This window comes from Hypanus sabinus, chromosome 10 (assembly GCF_030144855.1).
Source record: "Hypanus sabinus isolate sHypSab1 chromosome 10, sHypSab1.hap1, whole genome shotgun sequence".
NCBI classification, from domain to species: domain Eukaryota; kingdom Metazoa; phylum Chordata; class Chondrichthyes; order Myliobatiformes; family Dasyatidae; genus Hypanus; species Hypanus sabinus.
This window is the reverse complement of record NC_082715.1, coordinates 50,357,589-50,375,954: the sequence shown is the minus strand read 5'-3', so window position 1 is coordinate 50,375,954 and position 18,366 is coordinate 50,357,589. Positions and strand designations below refer to the sequence as shown.

Sequence of the window (18,366 nt, the reverse complement as noted above, 5' to 3'; positions counted from 1 at the left end):
ATGCCACCGGTCTGTAGTCATTGGAGCCACTGGGGCACGTCGTCCTTGGTACAGGGACGAGGCAGGACGTCTTCCACAGCACAAGAACCCTCTGAAGACTCAGGCTCAGGTTGAAGACATGGTGAAGTACTCCACATAGCTGGGGGCACAGGCTTTGTGCACCCTGGGGCTGACACCATCCGGGCCTGCAGCCTTGCTTGGGCGGAAACATTTCAGCTGTCTTCTCACCTGTTCAGCTGTAAAGCCCACTGTGGTGTTTTCAGGTGGGGGAGGGGTGTACATGAGAGAAGGGTGGGGGGCTGTGAGGAGGGCAGAGTGGAATATGTGTTGGTTAGGGGCTGATAACAGATGAATCATGTGGGGGACGGGCAGGGGCCACAGTGTCAAATCTGTTGAAAGGCAATGACTATAATATTGAATAATTCCTGCACAGTATTGACTCCTCACGCAGTAATGCTACTATCAATTCAGCAGCTACACAACGCTTCACAGCAGCAAGGTGAACAGGGGATGAGGCCATGCTATTATCAAAGGCAAATTTTCTTTTTAAAAGAACACTCGCCCTTAATCCGGCCATCTTTGTTCTCGTTCACAGTGATGCCGAATGACATGATTGTCGTTAACTGTAGAAGGCACTACCTCCTCTCCTGATCTCAGTTCTATCCCTTCAGATAACCCAGATCTGATTCTTTTTACTGATGGTTGATCATCTAAACCTAATGATTTTGAGATACTAGCTGGGTATGCTGTGGTGAATCCTCATGAGGTATAGGAAATGAGTTCTTCCCCTTCAGGAACATCAGTGCAAGCTGCTGAACTACTTGCACTCACTAGAGCTTGCATCTTAGCTGACGGTAAAACTGTGAATATCTATGCCGATTCACGATATGCTTTTGGGGTAGTACATGATTTCGTTACCCTATGGCAGCATACAGAATTTATTACCTCCTCTGGTAAATCAATATAGCATGCTCAACTTATTAAGAATTTGCTACAGGCTATTTTGTTGTCGCAGCAGATTGCTGAAATAAAATGTGAAACCCATACGGTAGATCTGACCCTGTGGCGGACGGTAATGCTACTCCAGATGTGGTCACTAAATCTTCTACTCTTTCCGTGAAGGTCATAACCATTTTGAGAAACTTACAAAAGTTTACATCTTGATCCACACCATAGATTCTTTACTGGCAGCGCAGCAGGCAGCCAGTGCAGCAGAACAGCAGCTTGGAAAAATACAGTAATGTATTTTATGGGGAAATTAACTAAAGCATTGGGGCAAGCCTTGGGATTCTCCTGGGAGTGGAATCTGCCCTACCAACCAAAATCATTGGGATTAGTTGAAGGATGAATAGAGTACTGAAAGACACTTTGGCCAAAATAAGACAAGAGGTAGGATTGACATGGCCTGAGGCATTGCTGACTGCTCTGTATACCTTGAGAAATCATGTTAATAGGACCACCAAATTGACCCCTTTTGACATATGAAGACCCATGCCCACTGGTTCTGGACCCCATTTGACAAGTGCCCAAACAGCACTGATATGGACTGATGAGAAAACCCTAGAAATAGTAAAAGCCCTAGGTGATGCTATTAAAATGAATGAAAAATGACCACAGCCCTACCCAAACCTGGAGAGGGAAATGCACATTAATTTAAACCAGGTAATTACGTATATATTAAATCACTGAAAAAAATACTCTCTCTCTCCTAGCAGAAGGGACCCAATCAAGTGCTGCTAACCACTGATACAGCTTTCAAGGTACAAGGCAAAGCTGACTGATTGCATGGATCCAAATGTCAGTTATATCAGCCCTCACTTCCAGAGTCCACTGGAAAAAGAAACTGAAGAAAAATGAAGTGGCTAACCATAAGTGGACCACATGATGTACATCCCAGAGTTCCAAAAGAGGTGGCTAAAGAGGTTGTGCAGGCATTAGTAATGATCTTTCAAGAATCACTGGATTCTGGAATGGTTCTGGACTACTGGAAAATTGCAAATGTCACTTCACTCTTCAAGAAGGGAGAGAGGTAAAAGAAAGGAAACTATAGGCTGACAGTAGAAACTAGATTATATATTTTCTAAAGAAACTATAGAAATGTGGCTGACAAGGGAAATTAGGGATAGTATCAATTCCAAGGAAGAGACCTACAAATTAGCCAGAAAAAGTGGCACACCAGAGGACTGGGAGAAATTCAGAGTCCAGCAGAGGAGGACAAAGGGCTTAATTAGGAAAGGGAAAAAAGATTATGAGAGAAAGCTGGCAGGGAACATAAAAACTGACTGTAAAAGCTTTTATAGATATATGAAAAGAAAAAGATTGGTTAAGACAAATGTAGGTCCCTTACAGTCAGAAACAGGTGAATTGATCATAGGGAACAAAGACATGGCAGACCAACTGAATAACTACTTTGGTTCTGTCTTCACTAAGGAGGACATAAATAATCTTCCGGAAATAGTAGGGGACCGAGGGTCTAGTGAGATGGAGGAACTGAGGGAAATACATGTTAGTAGGGAAATACATATTAGTAGGGATGTGGTGTTAGGTAAATTGAAGGGATTAAAGGGAGATAAATCCCCAGGGCCAGATGGTCTGCATCCCAGAGTGCTTAAGGAAGTAGCCCAAGAAATAGTGGATGCACTAGTGATAATTTTTCAAAACTCCTTGGATTCTGGATTAGTTCCTGAGCATTGGAGGGTGGCTAATGTAACTCCACTTTTTAAAAAAGGAGGGAGAGAGAAACCGGGGAATTATAGACCAGTTAGCCTGACATCGGTGGTGGGGAAAATGCTAGTCAGTTATCAAAGATGAGATAACAGCACATTTGGAAAGAGGTGAAATCATTGGACAAAGTCAGCATGGATTTGACGAATCTTATAGAATTTTTTGAAGATGTAACTAGTAGAGTGGATAGGGGAGAGCCAGTGGATGTGGTATATTTGGATTTTCAAAAGGCTTTTGACAAGGTCCCACACAGGAGATTAGTGTGCAAACTTAAAGCACATGGTATTGGGGGTATGGTATTGATGTGGATAGAGAATTGGTTGGCAAACAGGAAGCAGAAAGTGGGAATAAATGGGAGTTTTTCAGATTGGCAGGTGGTGACTAGTGGGGTACCGTAAGGCTCAGTGCTGGGACCCCAGTTGTTTACAATATATATTAATGATTTAGACGAGGGAATTAAATGCAGCATCTCCAAGTTTGCGGATGACACAAAGCTGGGCAGCGGTGTTAGCTGTGAGGAGGATGCGAAGAGGATGCAGGGTGACTTGAATAGGTTAGGCGAGTGGGCAAATTCATGGCAGATGCAATTTAATGTGGATAAATGTGAGGTTATCCACTTTGGCTGCAAGAACAGGAAAACAGATTATTATCTGAATGGTGGCCGATTAGGAAAAAGGGAGGTAGAATGAGACCTGGGTGTCATTGTACACCAGTCATTGAAAGTGGGCATGCAGATACAGCAGGCGGTGAAAAAGGCAAATGGTATGTTGGCATTCATAGCAAGAGGATTTGAGTACAGGAGCAGGGAGGTTCTACTGCAGTTGTACAAGGCCTTGGTGAGACCACAGCTAGAGTATTGTGTGCAGTTTTGGTCCCCTACTTTGAGGAAAGACATTCTTGCCATAGAGGGAGTACAGAGAAGGTTCAACAGATTGATTCCTGGGATGGCAGGACTTTCATATGAAGAAAGACTGGATCGTCTAGGCTTATACTCACTGGAATTTAGAAGATTGAGGGGGGGATCTTATTGAAACGTGTAAAATTCTAAAGGGATTGGACAGGCTAGGTGCAGGAAGATTGTTTCCAATGTTGGGGAAGTCCAGAACGAGGGGTCACAGTTTAAGGATAAAGGGGAAGCCTTTTGGGACCGAGATGAGAAAAACTTCTTCACACAAAGAGTGGTGAATCTGTGGAATTCTCTGTCACAGGAAACAGTTGAGGCCGGTTCATTGGCTATATTTAAGAGGAAGTTAGATATGGCCCTTGTGGCTAAAGGGATCAGGGGGTATGGAGAGAAAGCAGGTACAGGGTTCTGAGTTGGATGATCAGCCATGATCATACTGAATGGCGGTGCAGGCTCGAAGGGCCAAATGGCACCTATTTTTTATGTTTCTATAGAGCAACTAGTCTGACCTCAGTAGCTGGGAAGATGCCACAGTTGATTATTAAGGATGAGGTCACAGGGTACTTGGAGGTACATAATAAAGTAAGCTGTAGTCAGCATGGTTTCCTCAAGGAAAAATCCTGACTGACAAATTTGTTGAAATTCTTTGAAGAAATAACAAGCAAGATAGACAAAGGAAATCAGTTGACATTGTGTAATTGGATATTCTGAAGGCCTTTGACAAGGTGCCACAGGTGAGCCTGCTTAACAAGCTACAAGCGCATGGATAATGCAGTAGCTGATTGGCAGGAGGCAAAGAACGGGAATAAAGGGAGCCTTTTCTGGTTGGCCACTGATGACAAGTGGCGTTCCACAAAGGCTATGTTGGGACCGATTCTTCTTCCATTATATATCAGTGACTTGGATGATGGAATTGATGGACGTTACGAAGTTTGCAGACAATATGAAGGTAATCAGAGGGGCAGGGAGTTTTGAGGAAATAGAGTGGCTACAGAAAGACATACAACAGATTAGGAAAATGGGCAAAGAAGTGGCAGATGGAATATAGTGATGGTGAGTGTATGGTCATGCACTTTGGTAGAGGAAATCAAAGGATGACTGCTTTCTAAATAGAGAGAAAATACAAAAAAAACTGAGGCGAAAAGGGACTTGGGAGTCCTTGTACAAGTTTCCTAAAAGTTAATTTTCTGGTTGTGTCTGTGGTGAGGAAGGCAAATGTGATGTTAGCATTCATTTCAAGAGGACTAGAATATAAAAGGATGAAATGTTGGACTCTATAAAGTACTGTTGAGGCCTCACTTGATGTATTGTGAGCAGTTTTGAGCCCCATATCTTTGAAAGGATGTGCTCTGGAGAGGGTTCAATGATGGTTCATGAAAATCATTCCAGGATCGAGTGGCCTGTCATATGAAGAGGACACAGCCTCAAAATAGAGGGATGTCCTTTTAGCATACATGGCCTAAAACTGCTCCAAATCCACTGTAACCACTTCTCAATTCTCAGCTTAAAACAGCCATCTTAATTGGCATACAGCATCACTGGTGTAGTGTAACCACTTTACACCATCAACAAAAATGCAGATTGCTACTCAATCAGCAGCCCCAGCCCACCAGAAACAACTCTGAGCACTAAGAATATCAAGGGTATCAGGCACATTGGAATACTACCATCTACAAGTTCTTCCTCAAGTTGCACAACATTCTGATATGGAAATATGTTGTCCTTCTCTCATTGCTACCCAGTCCAAATCCTGGATTCTGCTAAAAACAATACTCTGGGACTTACTTCACTGCAAAACCTATGGAGATTCTGAGAGATGGATTACCAGAGTCTTCAGGGATAATTGGATGTGGGCAACAATGACACCCATATCCCAAAAGATGACTTTAAAATAATAAAAAACAGAACTTTACCTGATTGACTTTTCAATTTGTATTGTCTTATTCCATCCCCTGAAATACGCTGCTCCACAATGACAGTCTCTCCATATTTATTAGATTTAAATGCATCAGGTCCTCTGTTTCTTAATGTTATTGAAATATCTGCCGAACTACAAATGAAAAGTTACTTAATGTTATTTAAATATCTGCAGAACTACAAATGAAAAGTACAAAAGTTAGAAATTAAAGTTGATATTTACTGAGTGTTCAACGCTCTTGTCTTAGAATAATATCACCAGATCACTGAATAAATTATTCAAATGGAGTTTTAAATGGGTCCCAGACCACAAAAATAAAATTGGAAAAATATCAGGTATCATGGGAGTGGCTCTCCACCCATGCCGAACCAAGGATCCAGTGAGTATTTTAATGGTTAAATAAAAACTGTGAACCCCCCCCCCCCCCCAATGTCATTCTAAAACAACTATGGTCACTGCTTCTCTACCCTATAATGGAGCTAATAGTGCATATTCCAGAGAATTCTAAACGGAGTAAGTTGCCATGATGTATAGAAAAAGAGCTTACATCGTCACAGACTTCTGATCAGTTTTTAAAATATTTATTTTAAAAAGAATGGTTTTCTTTGAAGTAAACTGCTAAAGAGAAAAATAACCAATGATCACATACAAGCTATACAGATTAATCAAAGCAAAATGATTAAACCTTACTTTTGACCACTTTTTACAAATCCTTTTATTGAGGATCCCCGATTTGTAGCAGTAGCTTTCCCACCAAGCCCTACAATAAGGGCTGTCAGTACAGCACTCTTCCCACCTACAGACAGAATGAGAACAAACATGTTTAAATATTCTTGTGCATTAGCCTTGCCCCTTTTTCTCCCAAAGCAATTTCACAACACTATGATTCTACTGCCTAGTAAGAAGTCTGTAAGAAACATTAAGATGCACAGTTAACTAACAACTTCACTTTTGAAGTAGAAAGGGTAGCGCACTGACACAGAAAACCAAAAATACATAGCAATTCTTATCACATAAAACGGTGATGGTTACCAGGAACAATATTTAGTAATTAGGACAATTGGCTGGTTATAACAAGGTAAAAAAATAATCTATATGGGTCATAGATAAATTGTCATTAGATAATAATAAACCATAATATCACCTATGCTCAGATTTAAAATATATTCACGGCAAATAACAGACATGACAATCATGTCACTGAGTAGGATAGGTTTGTTGTGAAATGTAACAGTCGTGCAGTGGGGTGCGGTTGGGGGAAATTATGTAATTCACACCCTAATTCACAACCTGTGCCACTTAATCATTTTTCTTATTATTTTAACAAGTGTCCCCCGCTTTACGAATGTATGCTTTACGTCGCTCTGCTTTTACAAAAGACCTACATTAGTAACCTGTTTTCGCATTACTAAGAGGATTTTTGCTTTTACGAAAATTTTTCCCATATAATTTAATGGTTCTTTGCTTTAAGCCATTTTGGCTTAAGAAAGGTTTCATAGGAACCCTCTACCTTTGTATTTTCTTAATCTGAATTGTTTGACGTAGAGTAGATGGTTCATTACAAATTAATATTTTCAAAAAAGCTCCTTCAAAGAGTTCTGCAGGCTCTATGAATTAAAAAAGAAATTCAGCATGGGAACTTCTTTATAGTGCATGCTCAGGAATTGGACAATCAGAGCTGCCACCAAGAGATAATGACAGCAAAAGAAGGTAATATTCTATGTAATAAAAATGGACATCAGAATACAGAAACATTTCTCAGACATACAACAATAGGATTGAGGCTTTATAGATTATAAAGTGCAAGTATATTTCCTTTAAATATTTCTGCTAACAAATATTAATATTACAAATAAATGGAAAACCTCAAGGCAATCTATAACAATCTGTAAGTCTGCTTGAAGGTTAAAGCAGTAAGTTGATAGTTGAGAAGAAAACACAAATTCACCAACAGCTGACAACACTTACTTCCGTTGTTTCCAACCACAAAGTTCACATTGGGTCCAAATTTAAAAGGTCCAAGGCAAGCATGGCACATAAAATTTTTCAATGAAATACTTTCGATTATTCCTACTTCACCTTCATTCTGGGAAAACAAAGTCCAAATTAGATCTATACACACTGTATAACTAGCATGAAAAATAAAAATAATATTGTACATTAAGCTTTTTGTCAAAACATTAGTCTGTGCTGTGAAGCAGACAGAATACCTGTAAAGAAATGGATTACACAGGCCATACATGTATAAGCCTTCAGGCCATTATCTGTTCGTGCGGATGTCGGTGTGATAGTCAAGTCTCCTCCTGTGTGCCTTTATCCAAGCTTATCAGTTATCCTCTATGGTAGTAAGTTTCACATTCTCACCAAGATATGAAAATCAAATTCCATCCAAACTTCCTACTGAATTACTCAATGACTGTCTAATACCAACAGACTCCTGTTAAGCATTATTTCAATTTTTAGATTAGATTCAACTTTATTGTCATTGTGCCGAGTACAGATACAAAGCCAAATAAAATGCAGTTAGTATCTAACCAGAAATGCAAAGAAGAGAGTTATTTACAAAATAACTGTGAATAAAAAGTGCTACAGCACACAAATATAAAAGTACTGAGACAGTACAATATGGGTGCGATACTGCTTAGCGCTGTGATGTGAGGTTCAGCAGGGTCACAGCCTCAGGGAAGAAGCTCTTCCTGTACCTGCTGATGCGGGAACGGAGGCTCCTGTAGCACCTACCAGATGGGAGGAGAGTAAAAAGTCCATGGTTAGGGTGAGATGCATCCTTGATAACGCTTTTCGCCCTGCCCAGGCAACATTTATGGTAGATGTTCTCAATGGTGGGCAATTGGGTGCTGATAATCCACTGGGCAGTTTTCACCACATGCTGGAGTGCTTTGCGGTCTACCATGCTATTCTACTTTGGGAAGTCTGATCACCTGGCTGAACTTCTACTCCCTGAGTATAAGCAGAGACTGAAAACTGCAGCACCAGTAGTGAGGACCAAGAAGGTATGCACAAGGGAAGTACAGGAGTGTCTACAGGTCTGGTTTCAATCGGTGGACTGGAGTGCATTGAGGGATTCATCTTCGAACCTGGATCAGACATACTGTACATTCCCAAACCAAAAGCCATGGATGAACCAGGAGGTACGTTGTCTACTGAAGGCTAGATCTGTGGCATTCAAATCTGGTGACCCAGGTCTGTGCCAGAAAACTAGGTATGATCTGCGGAGGGCTATTTCAAGGGTGAAGAAACACTTTAGAACGTGGTTGGAGGCAACAATGGATGCATGACAACTCTGGCAGGGTTTGCAAGACATTACTTTTTACAAAGTGAAACCCAATACCATTAATGGCAATGATGCTTCACTACCGGATGAAGGGGGCCTTCCATGCCTGCTTTGAAAGGGAGAATATAACTACAGTTGTGAAGATCCGTGCTGCACCTGAGACCCTGTGATCTCTGTCTCAGAGGCCGATGTTAGACTGTCTTTAAAGAGGGTGAACCCTCACAAGGGGAAAGTCCTGATAAGGCTCTGAAAACCTGTGCCAACCACCTAGTGGGAGTATTCAAGGACATTTTCAACCTCTCACTGCTACAGGTGAAAGTTCCCACTTTTCTCAAAATGGCAACAATTATACCAGTGCCTAAGAAGAATGTGAGCTACCTTAATGACCAGTAGCACTCACATCGACAGTGATGAAATGCTTTGAGAGGTTGGTCATGACTAGACTGTACTCCTGCCTCAGCAAGGACCTGGACCCACTGCAATTTGCCTTCCGTCACAATAGGTCAACAGCAGATACAATCTCAATGGCTGTTCACACAGCTTGAGACCACTGGACAACACAAACACCCGTGTCAGAATGCTGATCATCAACTATAGCTCAGCAATCAACACCATTAATCCCACAATCCTGACTGAGAAGTTGCAGAACCTGGGCCCCTGTACCTCCCTCTGCAATTGGATACTCGACTTCCTAACCAGAAGACCACAATCTGTGCGGATTGGTGATAACATATCCTCCTCACTGATGATCAACACTGGTGCACCTCAGGGGTGTGTGCTTTGCCCGCTGCTCTACTCTCTCTATACTGATTACTGGGTGGCTAAGCATAACTTAAATACCATCTATAAATCTGCTGATGATACAACCATTGTTGTTAGAATCTTAAATGGTGACAAGAGGGCATACAGAGGTCAGATGTGCCAACTAGTGGAGTGGTGTCGCAGCAACAACCTGGCACAACGTCAGTAAGATGAAAGAGCTGGTAGCAGACTTCAGGAAGGGTAAGACGAAGGAACACATACCAATCATTATACAGGGATCAGAAGTGAGATCTGAGAGTGAGCAGTTTCAAGTTCTTGGGTGTCAAGATCTCTAAGGATCTAACCTGGTCCCAACATACCGATGTAGTTATAAAGAAGGCAAGACAGTGACTATACTTCATTCGGAATTTGAAGAGATTTGGTATGTCACCAAATACACTCAAAAACTTCTATAGATGTACCATGGAGAGCATTCTGACAGACTGCATCACTTTCTAGTATGGGGGTGGGGGAAGGGGCTACTGTACAGGACCGAAAAAAGCTGTAAATCTGTAAATTTAGTCTGCTCCATCCAGGATACTATCTTGGGAGCTAAGATGGGTACTACAAAGTACCCAGGACATCTTCAAGGAGTGGTGCCTCAGAAAGGCAGCATCCATTACTAAGAACCTTCAGCACCCAGGGCATGCCCTTTTCTCACTGTTACCATCAGGAGGGAGATACAGAAAGCTGAAGGTACACAGTCAGCGATTCAGGAACTGGTTCTTCCACTTTGCCATCTGATTTCTAAATGGACATTGAACCCGTGAACACTATCTCACTTTAAAAATATATATTATTTGTTTTTGCATGATTTTTAAACTATTCAATATACATATCCTGTAATTGATTGACTGATTTATTCTATATTATGTGTTGCATTGAACTGCTGCTGCTAAGTTAACAAATTTCACGACACATGCCAGTGATAATAAACCTGATTCTGATTCACTTAGCTTTACACCACCAACACTAACAGAATCAGAATCAATATACATCTAAAATGTTGAGCATCTGTCATCAGACTCTTGTATCTCCTCCTTCATGGCAGCAAAGAGAAGGGGCCGTGTCCTGAGTGATGGGGTTCCTTAAAGATGGATGCCCCCTTTTTGAAGCATCACCCTTTGAAAATATCCTCGGTACTGGAGAGGATAGCACCCATGATGAAGCTGGTTGAGTATGCAACTTCCTGCAGTTTTAAATTCTATCCCTCTAGAAAAAAACCCTAGTGCCTAGCTTGTTTTCTTAATGGCTAGTAAACGTGACAAAATTACCAGCAGTTGTCATATTTCAATTCCTGAATCATTCTGATCCTCCACACCGGGATGAGCACATTTCTAGAAATAAACAAGCTCTTACCAGCAAAATTTTCTTCCTCACAATTATTTCTCATTCAGCAAGTTTATAAAGAGCCTCTCACTTTCAGTCCCAGGCTAGCAATCCATTTTGCTTCCTGCCCTAATCCCACATTTTCTAACCTCATATATTATTGTTGGCCTTTTATAAATCCAGATAAATTAAACCCTTTATATCACCACACCCCAGTCTTCCAGTTATTTCTTCAAAGTCAGTAAGCTTGCTCAATCAGGATTGCCTCAATATAAAAAAAAGCTATTTACCAATCCCCTGGAAATGCATTGCCTTCCAACTTATTGTTAAAATAGGCAGTAATACCTCTATATATCTTGCCCTCTTTGAAATGGAATTTAGATGAGGGGATTTACCTAGAATATAATGAGTCTTCAAGATGGCGCCAGCAAACACAACCAACGGAGGCATCCTGCAGACAGCCCACGAAACTACTTTGCTTACTTCCTTTCAAATATAATTCTACTACTAAGCTGTGATGGTATATTTTTGGGCCGACTGAGTATTCTGGTGGTTTGCTGTATCCGAGGGATTTTGGTGAGGTTGGGAGTGGAATGTGCAGCCTGGAGTCGGGAGCAAACCCATGATTGATTCCATTTCTTCTCTTCAACTGAGGCATCAAGCAAGGCTGAAGTCAACGAGGAAAAAAGCAGAGGGCAAGTGGGTGACTGGCACCATTTGCCTGCATTTCATCAGTCTTCCACTCCCTCTTGCTAGCTGCTGTTGGAGGAAAGTGCAGGAGTTTTGGGATCCACATTGCAGGGATTGATCAGCTCATTTTGGGGGATTTTGAGGTTCATGTTGCATGTGTTTCGGGATTCCAGTTACTCATTCTTTTGCACTTTTTGAGCACTTTGATCAAGTGGTTGATGTGGCTGGGCTCCTGGGCTCTGCGGCCTGCAGTCAGTTGGGCAACGTCGAACTGAATAATACTGAACTCCATGTTTGATGTTTGATATTCTATGTGTTGTTTGCTCACTTTTTGCCCTTTCTTTTCTTGTGTATTGGTTGTTTGTTGTTTTCTTGAACTGGTTCTAGGGTGTTACTTTGCTTTTTGGTTGCCTACAGGAGGACAAATCTCAGAGTTGTATTCTGTAAACTCACTTTGATAATAAATATATTTGGAATCTTTGAATTAGTTTATCTAAAGTACCCCTTTTTCCAACCTGAGTACAGTCAACTTATTATTTACTTCAACAACCAATGCTGTATCTCCTTTTCCTGTTCTTATAAGAACAAAAGCAAATGATATAATTATTCTGCTATTATGATTTTTTTAATTTTTTGAGATACAAAACTTAACAGTCCCTTTTGACTGAATGAGCTGCACCACCCAGCAACCCACCAATCTAACCCTAGCCTGATCAAAGGATGATTTACAATAACCAATTAACCTACTTGGTTAGTTGGACCATGGGAGGAAACCAGAGAACCCGGAGGAAACCCACGCACACAAGGGAAGAACATCCAGACTTTCTCAGAAGACGTCAAAATTGAATTCCGAACTCCAACATCCCAAGCTGTAATAGCTTTGGACTAACAGCTACGCTACTGTGGCACCCTATCACATTGATCAATCTTTTAATAACATATTCCTATTATATTTTTTTAAACTGAGAGTGCAGAACTTGTTTTTTCTTTCTGACACAAGCAAACCCGAAATATAGAATATAACATTTAGAACTCCATCCAGCTTATTATTAAGCAACAAAAGTCTTCAACTGCCATTTAAGAGTCTCTCCAGTATCACTTCCATAGCATTCAATTTTTGATAACCTGAAGGATACTGTTATTACAAGTGTTGAGGGGTCATAAGGAGTCAAAAGCAGTCTCTTTTCCCATCTACAACACTTCAGTCACCTGCCAAAATGTCCAAGATCCAACATTTACCATATCCAAGGTATAAAAAAGATGCAAAATAAATAAATCCATACTCAATTTCTCCGACAAAACGAAAATCAGTATGTGAGCCAGTATAGTATCAATTATCTCTTACATGATGGAAATTTACCTCACTTTAAGCCAATTATTCAGTTACAAACTTATTACGTCTGTTTTACATTTGAAGACAAACATGCTTTGGACTCAACATTATGCATTCTCAATCATTTATTTCTTCAGTCTTCTTACAAAAAGAATGAAATAATATCTTTGAAGATATGATGATCAATATAAAGTCTATCTCCCTAGACCTTTAGAAAATGTTGAATGTCAATTATCAAGGATACAGGATTAAACACCAGAGATAACTAAACCAGAAGGGAAGACATTTATTATCAAGTCCACTGTGATTAAGGACAATGAGGCCTAAAATGAAGATCAAGGGCTAGGTGCACACTCAGAAGCACAAGAATGCAGATTATTTCAAAACCAACATAATCAAGACAATTAAGTTACTTCTTTCACAACTTTCCTCTTCCAAAAACAAAATGGTAACTAAAACAAAAATTAACAGGTTATGAACATTTAAAAAAACTGACAATGTCGAAAGCATCATCCATGAGGATAACATGAAAAGGGTAATTACCTCAAATTGATAAATTCTAATGTTAGAGTCCCAAGGTCTACTAAATGCCCAAATAGAATGAGATGCTGTTCCTGGAGCAACACAAAAAGCTGAAGAGGTCAAAGCAGAAGTAGGATGCAGAATTCATTTGACATATAACCAAATTCTCAGCATCACCCTTGCAGCCTGAAAAGAGTAGTACTGCAAGTAGTTTGGTTTCTCCAATGTAAATAAGACCATTCTGTAATACGCAGTGTCAAATGCAATACATTAAGTAATCAAAATTGCAAGGTTACGTGGGACTGCTGTTCTATAATCAAGACTTCAAGGAAGTGTACAAAAACATCTTTGTACTATTTTGCTTCACTCGAGAAGTATTATCCTTAGACAATACTGCTTCTACACATTATAAATAACTTACCATGAGTGAATTTGGAAGAGAGTCTCCACTTTGTCCATTGATTGCTGCAGCATTCCAATTACCTCCGTTAACTTCATCTGGATCACTTTCCTTAATGATTTCAGTTTTGATTCTTTTTGTGGACACTACCCCTTCAGAAACATGTTCTTTTCGTTTTGACATGTTAAATCACTAGAACCACAAATCAGAAAGATGCCAAATCATTAACAATATTACCTTAAACTTCTTCAGAACTGAGCTTAAATTGAACATGCCTGTATATTTTTGCTTTAAACTCTGACTTGTACAATACCCTCTGAAATATAGCTAAACTATTCTGACTGCACCTCATCAGGGATGAACTCATCTCTAAAACTTCAGCCCACTCTTCAAAATACATTCTTCTGGTATTAACAAATTCATAAACTGATCTGTAATCGAAACAAAAAATACTAGATAGACTAAAAAGAGCAACATTCTTTGACCCACGTCAAATAAATGCTGCCTAACCTGTGAAGTATTTCTATTATATTCTGTTTCGGTTCAGATTTCCAACATGTACATTTCCCTCAACTGTGGGGAAAATTAAGTTACTGGAATTCAACATGGATAACAGTTCCAAAGAATAAACAAAACAGTGGTAGATGCGCAAGTGAACAAAAGGGATGCTCACGCAGACCACTTACAAGCAACAACAAAAAGAACTGGTTTCATATTTGGTGCTTTATATTAAGAGCATCTAAGTGCTATGGATTAATATCTTAAAAGCCCTTATACAGTCTATTCTGCTGTGACACCCTCTAAGTTTTCTAATGACTAGAAAATCTGATGGAATTTTCTATCAATAATATCAACAAGGTCTTGAATGTCAAATCATGAAACCACCATCATACCATGTGATTTATTTTATTGTTGAAAGGCTGCCACATGCCAACTGCTCTTCTGCAAGGGTACTAATGGTCACCCATATATGGAAACACACAAAGGTGCAATCTGTGCATGTTCACTCACACTTGCATCCACATGGACACAGGAGACCTTGACTACTGCTTCAACATTTCCCCTTCTTTTCAAACACATGCATAATATTTCCATACAGCACAATTTCTTCCATTTCCAGACCCCAGCTCTGGCGACATACTCGGCTTGCCTTTCAGGACACAATTAATAGGGTGCAGATGTGCTTAGTTCTATAAACAAAAAGTAACCTGTCATTGACCAGCATTACCTTCTATGATGATTCTAGGGTGGACAATATGACATAGCGTTTGCTTAAAACAAATGTCATTCTTACATACAGTAGTGCTAGAAAATTTGTTAAGGAGCTACAGACCTCCTGCATTACCTAATGTAAGTGTTCAAGAGTCTACCATCAAGCAAACAGTAAACAACAATGGTGTGCATGCAGGATTGCAAGAAAAAAGCCACAACACTCCAAGAACACTGCTGCCTGTCTAAAGTCTGCTAAAGACCACATGGATAAGCCAGAAGGCTGTTGGAAGAATGCCCTGAGACTCATGTATTTGTTGGAAAATACATGTAAACCTTTTACATTTTTTCTCAATAAATAAATGAACAAGTATAATGTTTTTGAGTTATTTATTTAATTGGGCTCTCTTTATCTAGTTTTAGGACTTGTGTGAAGATCTGATCACATTTTAGGTCACATATGCAGATAAAGAGACAATTCTGCAGGATTCACAAACTTTCTAGCAACACTGTATATTAAAATCAACTTAAAAGCAGTTTGTTCAAGATAGGGTGAACAGTCAAAAAAGAGAAAATACTCAGTAAATAGAAAAGATCAGAAATAATTGTGAGATTTTTTTTCATTATTTATCGGTGTGTGGGCATCTATTGCACATTTTCAGTTGTTGTTGACTTGGTAAACAATTTCAGATTGCCACACTCCAGTCACATCTAGCTTGCAACACCGGCAGACTTCCTCCCGAAAGGGACAGTGAACTTATCAATTTATAACTTTATTTTTTAAAATGTTTATGCATTTTTAAAATGTCAGATTATGAATTGAATTTAAATTTCACAGGTGGATTTTGAACTAATACTTGTGCAGCATTCCATAGCTTGCTGAAGATGTGTGGGAACCTGCGAAAGTGATTAAAGACAGGTCACAATTTCAAAGAAAGATATTGGCTATTGAGCCTTAAGATGAAGAGGCAGTTCTTCAGTCAGGTTGCAATGCAAGGATCCTCAATCCAACTGGACTGGAAAGGCTCAGAGACAAATGATATTCAGACTAAAAGGGAATAAAAGAATTCCAGGGTTACTGCTGCAAAGTGACCCTAATGAAAGGATCTTATTGAATATAGAGCAGATAAGAGGAGCATCTTAGTAAAGTAGTGGATACAGCCCTGTCCATCACAGGTAAAGGCCTCTCCAATACCGAGCACATCTACATGGAACTCTGTCACAGGAAAGCAGCATCCATTAAAGGACCCTCAACACCCAAGCTATGCTCTCTGCCATCAGGAAGAAGGTACTCACACCACCAGGTTCAGGAAAAGTTACCATCCTCAATAATCAGGCTCCTGAACCAGAAGGAATAACTTCACTTGCCTCATCACTGAACTGTTCCCACAATCTGTGGACTCACTGTCAAGGAGTCATTATTTCATGTTGTTGATATTTACTGCTTGTTTACTTATTGTGTTCATTTTGTCTCTTTTTGTATTTACAGTTTGTCTTTTGCATTTGGCCATTTGTCCACCCTGTTGGGTGCAGTCTTTCATTGATTCTGCTGTGCTTCTTGTATTTACTGTGAACGCCCACAAGAAAATGAATTTTGGGGTAGTATGTGGTGACATAAATACACTTTGATAATAAACTGACTTTGAACTATGATTTTAGTGCTCATTTTCGAAAGAAAAGCACACGGGGTTTATAAATAAAAGCACTGCAGAAACAAGGAAGTCACAAAAATTCATAAAGGAAAATCTTGTTTGGCTGCAATTAAACATTGCATCGAGTTCCATACAGTATGGTTTAGAGAGGGTTCAGTTGTCTTATCAAAATGATTGCCCAGCCTGAAGGGTTTTAGTCATCTGAATTCGTTGTAGAATGTGGATTGTTGTTTTCATAAAAGGAGAGCGTCAGAAAACTTGATATTATCAAAACCATAAAGGGTAAAGACACAGAGAAACTGCTTCTATTGCTAGAAATTGGAACATAAAATGCTGGCACTGGACAAAAGAACCAGCTACAACTTCAGGTTTTTTTAAATTTCGAGTGTAGTCAGGGCCAAGGCTACAGACTCGGTTAGCGTTAAAAAGTGAACAACTATCTGTTTAGGAATGATCTGTAAGTCTGTGAAGGATGGAAGTTTATATACACTCCGAAAGGATTTGATAGGCCGAACAGCCACCGTGACTAATTAATTGCAACTCAATCCGGCCCTCATTTAGGTGACTCTCGCCAACAGTTCATAGAGAAACCAATGAACTTCGCGCCAGCTATAACCAGGGTATTGCCCACCAGCCCAGCCCCTGGTAACTTCCTCCCCCCTACCAACACTACTGCCGTTTACAACACTCACCCCTCAAGGAACCTTGACCAAAATCCGCCGAAAATCTATTCAAAATTTAACTACGACATTGCACATGCGCACAATCGCCCAGACGCGTCCATCCAATTACAATGTCAGTTATGCGCCTGCGTATTAATCCCAGCGACCTGCCTGGTCGGTTTTCCTGCTCCAACACTCGGCAGAACGCAGTTGGCTGCTCGGCGTGACTTTGACATCACTGTTGTACGCATGCCCAGTTCCCCGGCTTTGTCAACAGCCGAGAGCTTCAGCACGTACTCTGCGCAAGTCCAGAGAGGCGGCGGCTGCGCGCATGCGCTGTTGTTCAGGCGGGGAATTTAAACAGGACAATTGGCTTCCGGCTTTAAGGATATTCTATGATACGTTTTCAGTTTCTGTCTCATCATCTTAGTTTCCGAATCGTTCATCCGTCATGCAAAACTGCCGGTTCAGACTGATTGTTGCTGAGAATGGGAAACTTAAGAGAAAGGAAACAGAGTTTTGCTGAAACTGGGGAAACGTAAATGCGTAACTATCAGTTTCTTCTTCACTATAAGTCAGATATTTATAAGCCGGTGAGGATCTTTTGGGACTTTCTCCGTTAAAAAAAGCTGGTTAACTTTATAACAAGTTTTGTTAGAAACTAATATGTATGTATGTTTTTTTAAAAGTTTCTGAACAACTGAATCATGGGAGTGAATGATCTGTGGCAGATTTTGGAGCCTGTTAAAGAATATGTTCCATTGCAAAGTCTTAAAGGGAAAACGTTAGCTGTGGATATGAGTTTATGGGTCTGCGAGGCTCAATCGGTGAAGGGTATGATGGGAACAGTGAACAAGCCGCATCTCAGGTAACGTGAAATGTGTCCGAAATCCTTGTATGATGTTTTGCAATATTGAGCCATCTCTGCTA

General features: G+C 40.2%; 2 protein-coding genes across 2 annotated transcripts in view; one reads left to right on the top strand and one right to left on the bottom strand.

Moving 5' to 3' along the window:
* The window catches only part of LOC132400655 (structural maintenance of chromosomes protein 6-like), a 78,192-nt gene extending 60,618 nt beyond the window's left edge, over window positions 1-17,574 (bottom strand). The window contains exons 1-5 of the mRNA XM_059981857.1: window positions 17,467-17,574; window positions 13,935-14,105; window positions 7,515-7,632; window positions 6,237-6,342; window positions 5,542-5,678 (exon numbers count right to left, since the gene is read on the bottom strand). Of these exons, the coding sequence (XP_059837840.1) occupies window positions 5,542-5,678; window positions 6,237-6,342; window positions 7,515-7,632; window positions 13,935-14,096 (523 nt within the window). The 5' untranslated portion in view covers window positions 14,097-14,105; window positions 17,467-17,574. The remainder of the gene's footprint in view (window positions 1-5,541; window positions 5,679-6,236; window positions 6,343-7,514; window positions 7,633-13,934; window positions 14,106-17,466) is intronic.
* Window positions 17,575-17,811: 237 nt separating this feature from the next.
* LOC132400288 (flap endonuclease GEN homolog 1) overlaps window positions 17,812-18,366 on the top strand; it is a 37,762-nt gene continuing 37,207 nt past the window's right edge. The window contains exons 1-2 of the mRNA XM_059981255.1: window positions 17,812-18,029; window positions 18,126-18,304. Coding sequence (XP_059837238.1) covers window positions 18,144-18,304 — 161 coding nt within the window. The 5' untranslated portion in view covers window positions 17,812-18,029; window positions 18,126-18,143. The remainder of the gene's footprint in view (window positions 18,030-18,125; window positions 18,305-18,366) is intronic.